This window comes from Procambarus clarkii, chromosome 8 (genome assembly GCF_040958095.1).
Source record: "Procambarus clarkii isolate CNS0578487 chromosome 8, FALCON_Pclarkii_2.0, whole genome shotgun sequence".
Lineage (NCBI taxonomy): Eukaryota > Metazoa > Arthropoda > Malacostraca > Decapoda > Cambaridae > Procambarus > Procambarus clarkii.
Genome location: NC_091157.1, coordinates 4,748,276 through 4,758,275, shown reverse-complemented (window position 1 = coordinate 4,758,275; position 10,000 = coordinate 4,748,276). Strand labels below are relative to the sequence as shown.

Here is a 10,000-nt window from a genome sequence, read left to right as displayed (position 1 = left end):
GGGATGCCAACATATCAACCACATGGGATGCCAACATAACAACCACATGGGATGCCAACATATCAACCACATGGGATGCCAACATATCAACCACATGGGATGCCAACATATCAACCATATGGGATGCCAACATATCAACCACAAGGGATGCCAACATATCAACCACATGGGATGCCAACATATCAACCACATGGGATGCCAACATATCAACCACATGGGATGCCAACATAACAACCACATGGGATGCCAACATATCAACCACATGGGATGCCAACATATCAACCACATGGGATGCCAACATAACAACCACATGGGATGCCAACATAACAACCACATGGGATGCCAACATAACAACCACATGGGATGCCAACATAACAATCCCCCAAATGAATTAAATCTCAAATGTGAGATTTTTGGCAACTGAAAGATTAATTCGAATATCAATAACTTCTTTCCTTATTGTACTAATGTGCTTTTTTCTTGTACGTAATATATAACAGTATATATAAATGTACACATGCAAATATATGTATGAACATGCATATGTAACCCAACGATTGTGACACACACCCACAGTTGAGCTACTGCCATCTTATTCCTCCCACGTTAATATGTATAATTTTTCCGTTCTCTCCCGCAGATTCTTCTCCAAGATCTCCCATACCTCATCGACCAGCCTGGTGGAAACGAGATAGGTAGTTGCTTACCAACCGCAGCTCAGGTCTAACGGCTCTATGGTGGGTTCTTAATGCCGCAAGCGGCAAGAGGTTCCTAAAGCCGCAAGAGGTTCCTAAAGCCGCAAGAGGTTCCTAAAGCCGCAAGAGGTTCCTAAAGCTGCAAGCCACAAGAGGTTCCTAAAGCTGCAAGCCACAAGAGGTTCCTAAAGCCGCAAGAGGTTCCTAAAGCCGCAAGAGGTTCCTAAAGCTGCAAGCCACAAGAGGTTCCTAAAGCTGCAAGCCACAAGAGGTTCCTAAAGCCGCAAGAGGTTCCTAAAGCTGCAAGCCACAAGAGGTTCCTAAAGCTGCAAGCCACAAGAGGTTCCTAAAGCCGCAAGAGGTTCCTAAAGCCGCAAGAGGTTCCTAAAGCCACAAGAGGTTCCTAAAGCCGCAAGAGGTTCCTAAAGCCGCAAGAGGTTCCTAAAGCTGCAAGCCACAAGAGGTTCCTAAAGCCGCAAGAGGTTCCTAAAGCCACAAGAGGTTCCTAAAGCCACAAGAGGTTCCTAAAGCCGCAAGCCGCAAGAGGTTCCTAAAGCCGCAAGAGGTTCCTAAAGCCACAAGTGTTACAACAGTTCACACGGGTGAAGAGTGTGACCCGGGTCACTACCCCCAACGCGCCTCCAACAAGGATGGTGATGGTGGGAAATGTGTTCACAATACGCGAGAGGGAATGGTTAGCTAGTGGCAGGAGGAGGGGGTGAAAGATGTGGCCAGGGGGGGAGGGGTTCTGTAATGTGGGGGGAGAGGGGGGGATATCGTTGGGAGGAGTGACTAGGGGGGATTGCGTTGGGGAAGGGGGGGGGGGAAGCTGTTCATGTGGTGCGTAGTTACGACGTCACGAGACTTACTGAAGCTAACGAAAACACGACTTGACAAGGTGAAGTTGTCAACACCATTCATGCTGCCTTGACCAGCCTATTTCCCTCCCCACTAACCAGCACAACCATCTTCTCCCCCAATCATCCTCCCCCCACCCCTCCACCGGCCAAGAGGCGGCCCGGTCACCCACACTGACCTTCTGAGTCATGAGTGGCAGTTGCATCACATGTTATTGTTGTTGATAAACAGACACCACGTGATCAAGGCTCCAACATCAACAATGAGGGCTACAGGGGGAAGGGGGTAGGGTGCAGCGCGGGGAGGGGTGGGGTTGGTGGAGGAGGGGGGGTGCTGTATTTTAATACAATAAAATAGGAAATAGATCTTAGCATATCTTAGCCGCTGTCCCCGCGGCCCTGGTCGAGGACCGGGCCGCGAGCACACTAAAGCCCCGAAATCATCTCAAGATATATCAGGTGTACCTTTTTTTTAACTAATATACTACCTAGTATCAACCTAGTAGTGAGTGCCTAACCTAACTTAACCTATCATTTCCTATAACCTAATCTATCTTGACCTATTTTATCCTGACCTATCCTGTCCTACCCTAACTTAACCTAACCTATCCTTAACCTAACTTAACTTCAGGCTCCCCAGCCCGCAGAGGTGTGCCAGCGTGTGTGGGGTGAGGAGGCAGGGCGCCAGCCGGAGTGCCACTGGACGCCCCCGGCACCAGAGCCACCGTGGACCAGAATAAACGACTCACGGCTCTGTCGTCTGGTGAACACCAACTGGGCAGGACGGGTGGTAGTGTGGTCGCGGCCTGACGTCGACCACACGGGTAGTACACAGCCCCGCCAGTCGATTTTAACCACCAGTTGCTGACGTCATACCGTAATGACGTCACTGCAGGAGGTGGTAGGGGGGTAGGGGGGATTGTGTGGGGGGGGGGAAATGAGACGCAGGGGGGGAGGAGTGGTAGGGGACGGAGGGGGGAGGGGTTCTTCTCTGGGTACACAAGCCCCGGTTCCCCAACAATTTCCACACTTCAACACGACAAAACTCGACAACTCCTGTGTTTGACCTAATCACAATAGTATCTCCTGAAACAGAAAACGAGGAAGAAAAGAAAACGCTTAATGTCAACAAAACGTAGGTGAATCGAATCAAATCCGACCCCGTTCGTAAGTTCAAGGAACAAGAAACTATATTTAACTTAGAATGCTACTTGCATGCACACACGCAGTTAATGATATAATTATACAGTCTCCGTGGTGTAGTGGTAAGACACTCGCCTGGCGTTCCGCGAGCGCTATGTCATGGGTTCGTATCCTGGCCGGGGAGGATTTACTGGGCGCAAATCCTTAACTGTAGCCTCTGTTTAACGCAACAGTAAAATGTGTACTTGGTTGTAACAACGATTCTTCGCGGCAGGGGATCGTATTCCAGGGACCTGCCCGAAACGCTACGCGTACTAGTGGCTCTACAAGAATGTAACAACTCTTGTATATATCTCAAAAAAAAATAATCCACCATTCGAGTAGACGGAGCCCAAGAGCTGCGGTCCATTCTTCTCAAAAACATGTTTAAGGGTAACGCCACGGACACTAGAGCAAGCTGTGACGCTCGCTATGGCGTCACAACCTCCTCTCCCACCGTCATTTGGGACTTAATACTTCGGGAGGAAGAACCTGAGAGAATGAATGAAAGAGAGAGAGAGAGAGAGAGAGAGATAATAAGAAAGGGAGACAGTAGAGGTGATTTGCAATATGAAAAGATTGGCCACTATACACACATGTCCAGACATGACCACTACACACGTCCAGACATGACCACTACACACGTCCAGACATGACCACTATACACGTCCAGACATTACACACATGAAGCACACTGCCCTTTCCACCACAAAAAACATATACGAAGTAAGAAAGCTGCAATAGGCCTATTGGGCTCATATAAGAAGCCCCACTCCACCTCTGATATATATATATATATATGACAATGTCAGACCACGAAGGAAAAATGAAACAGGAAATTTCCTTAAGTACTTTCGTATATTAAATACATCTTCAGAAGGTCCTTCTGAAGATGTATTTAATATACGAAAGTACTTAAGGAAATTTCCTGTTTCATTTTTCCTTCGTGGTCTGACATTGTCACATTCTTAATCACGTGTTTATTTTCGTGATATACATACATATATATATATATATATATATATATATATATATATATATATATATATATATATATATATTTTATTAAATATGACCGAAAAAGTAAGATTAATAATTCTAACACGAATTTTCTCAATCTTTCGTACATTATGCTTCACTGTTGGAGGTAAATCAAAAATCACTTCTCCAAAATTCATTTTTATTTCTAGTCTGACGCGACACGGGCGCGTTTCGTAAAACTTATTACATTTTCAAAGACTTCACAAATACACAACTGATTAGAACTTGCGTTTCCCTGATTTTATATCTACATTTGAGTGAGGTGGGAAGGGTGATGTGGCATTACATTTGAGTAAGGTGGGAAGGATGATGTGGCATTAGAGGATATTAATAGGGTATTAAAAGTATCAACACAAGACAGAACACGAAACAATGGATATTGAATAGAAGTGTTTGTAGAAAGCCTATTGGTCCATATTTCTTGATGCTTCTATATTGGAACGGAGTCTTGAGGTGGGTAGAATATAGTTGTGCAATAATTGGCTGTTGATTGCTGGTGTTGACTTCTTGATGTGTAGTGCCTCGCAAACGTCGAGCCGCCTGCTATCGCTGTATCTATCGATGATTTCTGTGTTGTTTACTAGGATTTCTCTGGCGATGGTTTGGTTATGGGAAGAGATTATATGTTCCTTAATGGAGCCCTGTTGTTTATGCATCGTTAAACGCCTAGAAAGAGATGTTGTTGTCTTGCCTATATACTGGGTTTTTTGGAGCTTACAGTCCCCAAGTGGGCATTTGAAGGCATAGACGACGTTAGTCTCTTTTAAAGCGTTCTGTTTCGTGTCTGGAGAGTTTCTCATGAGTAGGCTGGCCGTTTTTCTGGTTTTATAGTAAATCGTCAGTTGTATCCTCTGATTTTTGTCTGTAGGGATAACGTTTCTATTAACAATATCTTTCAGGACCCTTTCCTCTGTTTTATGAGCTGTGGAAAAGAAGTTCCTGTAAAATAGTCTAATAGGGGGTATAGGTGTTGTGTTAGTTGTCTCTTCGGAGGTTGCATGGCTTTTCACTTTCCTTCTTATGATGTCTTCGACGAAACCATTGGAGAAGCCGTTATTGACTAGAACCTGCCTTACCCTACAGAGTTCTTCGTCGACTTGCTTCCATTCTGAGCTGTGGCTGAGAGCACGGTCGACGTATGCGTTAACAACACTCCTCTTGTACCTGTCGGGGCAGTCGCTGTTGGCATTTAGGCACATTCCTATGTTTGTTATGTTTTAAACAAACATAGGAATGTGCCTAAATGCCAACAGCGACTGCCCCGACAGGTACAAGAGGAGTGTTGTTAACGCATACGTCGACCGTGCTCTCAGCCACAGCTCAGAATGGAAGCAAGTCGACGAAGAACTCTGTAGGGTAAGGCAGGTTCTAGTCAATAACGGCTTCTCCAATGGTTTCGTCGAAGACATCATAAGAAGGAAAGTGAAAAGCCATGCAACCTCCGAAGAGACAACTAACACAACACCTATACCCCCTATTAGACTATTTTACAGGAACTTCTTTTCCACAGCTCATAAAACAGAGGAAAGGGTCCTGAAAGATATTGTTAATAGAAACGTTATCCCTACAGACAAAAATCAGAGGATACAACTGACGATTTACTATAAAACCAGAAAAACGGCCAGCCTACTCATGAGAAACTCTCCAGACACGAAACAGAACGCTTTAAAAGAGACTAACGTCGTCTATGCCTTCAAATGCCCACTTGGGGACTGTAAGCTCCAAAAAACCCAGTATATAGGCAAGACAACAACATCTCTTTCTAGGCGTTTAACGATGCATAAACAACAGGGCTCCATTAAGGAACATATAATCTCTTCCCATAACCAAACCATCGCCAGAGAAATCCTAGTAAACAACACAGAAATCATCGATAGATACAGCGATAGCAGGCGGCTCGACGTTTGCGAGGCACTACACATCAAGAAGTCAACACCAGCAATCAACAGCCAATTATTGCACAACTATATTCTACCCACCTCAAGACTCCGTTCCAATATAGAAGCATCAAGAAATATGGACCAATAGGCTTTCTACAAACACTTCTATTCAATATCCATTGTTTCGTGTTCTGTCTTGTGTTGATACTTTTAATACCCTATTAATATCCTCTAATGCCACATCATCCTTCCCACCTTACTCAAATGTAATGCCACATCACCCTTCCCACCTCACTCAAATGTAGATATAAAATCAGGGAAACGCAAGTTCTAATCAGTTGTGTATTTGTGAAGTCTTTGAAAATGTAATAAGTTTTACGAAACGCGCCCGTGTCGCGTCAGACTAGAAATAAAAATGAATTTTGGAGAAGTGATTTTTGATTTACCTCCAACAGTGAAGCATAATGTACGAAAGATTGAGAAAATTCGTGTTAGAATTATTAATCTTACTTTTTCGGTCATATTTAATAAAATATGTCTACAGGAAAGACTGCTACCAAAATATATATATATATATATATATATATATATATATATATATATATATATATATATATATATATATATATATATATATATATATATATATATATATATATATATATATATATACACACAATAATTAACCGATTAACCGGGTGATGGGTGTGCTGCCGACGCAAGTCAATACCTGGATTGCAACAAACTATGCCATGCCCTGCAAGATCCACGCCTGGTGCAAGGTACAATATGCGGCAGTAATGGGTACGACATACGGTAGTAAAGGGAACAAGGTACGATAGTCATGGGTACGTCAATATACGATAGTCATGGGTATAAAAGAAAACGGACATCCGTTCTTAATTACAGGGGTTTGGAATGAATTTAAACGTACAATTTAAGGGTTTCAAAACTTCACAGCTCAAGGTGATTATTGAGGTTATAAGTAGCATTTAGGGGCTCATCACCTATATTCATCAAATGTACACACAGCCGCCATGATTGAGGAAAGATGCACAGCTTTCGTAAATGTCTTGATGAATCTTATTCAACGTTATTGTCGTTATTGATGACCGATAAGCGCTATCGACCTCAAACTCTTCAACTAAGCCCCTTTTAGTTTGATGAATACTTGACTGTACTCATCAAGTATTCATCAATTACCTATTTTCTTGCGAACACCAGTACCTTTAGAAAGGTAGTAGGTACTGATTTGGCAAGAGAAGACGTACAGTGAATACATACTTGATGAATACTGTCACAGGTATGGGGCAAGAGACTCAGCCTGAAGCAAGGGACTCAGCCTGAAGCAACAGACTCAGCCTGAAGCAACAGACTCAGCCTGAAGCAACAGACTCAGCCTGAAGCAAGAGACCCAGCCTGAAGCAAGGTGCTCAGCCTGAAGCAAGGGACTCAGCCAGAAGCAACAGACTTAGCCTGAAGCAACACTCACCTGAGGCTGACACACCCAAGGCTGACATCAACAAGGAGGACATCGACAAAGACTCACCTGAGATCGACGTCAGGAAGACAGGGACGAGGAACAGCCACCGTCGAGGGCAAGAAGACATCCTCATCGCCCAGAATCATCCACCGGGAGTCTAACGAGTCCCAGCGGGTCCCAAGGGAGTCCCAACTACCGGTGCTGGAGACGAGGGAGTCGGCCCGCCCGTCCCACCATCCACTCCCGAAGTCGCTGAAGTAAAACGCCGCCATGGCCTTCTATATGCACCAATACACAAGGATTTTGGGATGCTTCAAGTCACTAGAAAAGCCCCTATCTCACACACACGTATGGAATATCACCGTCAGCCTCCATCACTGCTGTGGCACTAACTGTCCCTCCTCCTCCGGATGAGGTCCTCCTCCTACCATCGGAGGCAGGAAACAGGAAAGGAGAGAGAGGAAGACCTTGAGGTTCTCACCCCATGACTGGACCCCTCGGACTGGGTACGGCCCGGCCCCCCAACCCACCTTTATAACCTTCTGGAGCCCAACGGTTGCCAGTCGGTCAATAAATCCTCCACTTTATTGGCTCATTTCTTACTACCGTTTCAAGCATTTATTCATATTTTAGATTTTATTTATTTCTGTTGATTTAAACATCCGTTTAAAAAAGATCTTATCGCGACTCAACTCTGAAGCAAATACATAATACACATTCATGATTGTTGCAGCAGTTTGTATTTAATGATTATTTCAGTTGCATTTCTGTTGAATTGCATTACACTATTACAGAGAAATAAATTACTAAATTAGGGTTGTATTAAAGCTGTTGAGATTGAATCCTTCACACAGGAGACCTCAACGCTGCTAAAGGCATATTCCAGTATTCGTGATAAGAAAAAGCTATCGATATATATATATATATATATATATATATATATATATATATATATATATATATACCCCGCGTCTCTCTGCATAGACACAAAGTTTGCTATAATCTTAGACTAAATATACATAGACTAAACTATACTTTTAGTGACTTCCTGTCTAATCCCTGACAGCCCTCCAGAGGCTGACATAGGCCTAAGGCTCAATAAAAGCAATCCCAGAACTAGAAAAGTGAAAGGGCCAATAGAATCATTACATGCACGAGGTTATAAGTGTCTTAATTACCATGGCTTGATGGTTCTATATATATGTGGCAGCCGGCCAATACCTGACTAGGGGTGTGGCGAGGACCTTAACTAAACACATGTGTGTACACGTGTGTATACAGGTGTGTGTACACCTCCTTGAATCATGACTCCCTCCAGCGACTTAATTCACGAAGCGAGTGAGGAACACAGCGGGCCAGGACACAGCAACACAGCGGGCCAGGGCACAGCAACACAGCGGGCCAGGGAACAGCAACACAGCGGGTCAGGACACAGCAACACAGCGGGCCAGGACACACCAACACAGCGGGCCAGGGCACAGCAACACAGCGGGCCAGGGAACAGCAACACAGCGGGTCAGGACACACCAACACAGCGGGCCAGGACACACCAACACAGCGGGCCAGGACACAGCAACACAGCGGGCCAGGACACAGCAACACAGCGGGCCAGGACACAGCAACACAGCGGGCCAGGGCACAGCAACACAGCGGGCCAGGGAACAGCAACACAGCGGGCCAGGGCACAGCAACACAGCGGGCCAGGACACAGCGGGTCAGGACACAGCAACACAGCGGGCCAGGGAACAGCAACACAGCGGGTCAGAACACAGCAACACAGCGGGCCAGGGAACAGCAACACAGCGGGCCAGGACACAGCAACACAGCGGGTCAGGACACAGCAACACAGCGGGCCAGGGAACAGCAACACAGCGGGTCAGGACACAGCAACACAGCGGGCCAGGGAACAGCAACACAGCGGGCCAGGGCACAGCAACACAGCGGGCCAGGGCACAGCAACACAGCGGGCCAGGGAACAGCAACACAGCGGGCCAGGGCACAGCAACACAGCGGGCCAGGGAACAGCAACACAGCGGGCCAGGGCACAGCAACACAGCGGGTCATGACACAGCAACACAGCGGGCCAGGACACAGCAACACAGCGGGCCAGGACACAGCAACACAGCGGGCCAGGACACAGCGGGCCAGGACACAGCAACACAGCGGGCCAGGGCACACCAACACAGCGGGCCAGGGAACAGCAACACAGCGGGCCAGGACACAGCAACACAGCGGGCCAGGACACAGCAACACAGCGGGCCAGGGCACACCAACACAGCGGGCCAGGACTCACCAACACAGCGGGCCAGGGCACAGCAACACAGCGGGCCAGGACACAGCAACACAGCCAGACTAACCATACAGCTGCTCCAGCCGCTGAAGACAAACGAAGGGAGAGAGAAAAAAACACATTCTGGCATAAGTGGAGTGTAGACCGCGGCCAAAACTGACCGCCCAGGTGGCCAAATTCCCATAACGTTTCGCTCACCTTTTCGCTCAACCTCAGTTATGACCATTCAAAAACACCATAAATTATCACTCAGTTTTAGTCCAATATTTCAAATAAAAGTACAGGGAAATATATACATATATGTATGTATATATGTATGTATATGTATGTCGAGAAGAGACCAGTGACAACAACAACAACGCGAATGGAACGAAACAATACGAGACGTGAACGAGAACGATAGGGAAGTGTGTGCGAACGCGTGCCCTCACTTCCAACAGGTGAGCGCTCAAGACCGCTCCCCATAAGGCTCACGGGCCCTAGCCTTACCCTGGGACCCTCGTCCTTATCTCCACCCTTCCCCTCCCTGCCTAGCCGGGGCAGCTGCTTGTCTGGGGCACTATAATGGTCCG

The 10,000-nt window shown here is 46.2% G+C and overlaps 2 protein-coding genes across 2 annotated transcripts in view; one reads left to right on the top strand and one right to left on the bottom strand.

Moving 5' to 3' along the window:
- Positions 1 to 7,410, bottom strand: part of LOC138359476 (S-antigen protein-like) — an 18,655-nt gene extending 11,245 nt beyond the window's left edge. The window contains exon 1 of the mRNA XM_069318707.1: positions 7,205 to 7,410. Within this exon, the coding sequence (XP_069174808.1) occupies positions 7,205 to 7,410 (206 nt within the window). The remainder of the gene's footprint in view (positions 1 to 7,204) is intronic.
- A 1,032-nt stretch (positions 7,411 to 8,442) lies between these two features.
- Positions 8,443 to 9,204, top strand: LOC138359475 (ice nucleation protein-like). Its single transcript, XM_069318702.1, has one exon. It carries the CDS (start codon positions 8,443 to 8,445, stop codon positions 9,202 to 9,204), a length of 762 nt encoding a protein of 253 aa, XP_069174803.1.
- Positions 9,205 to 10,000: the final 796 nt, after the last annotated feature.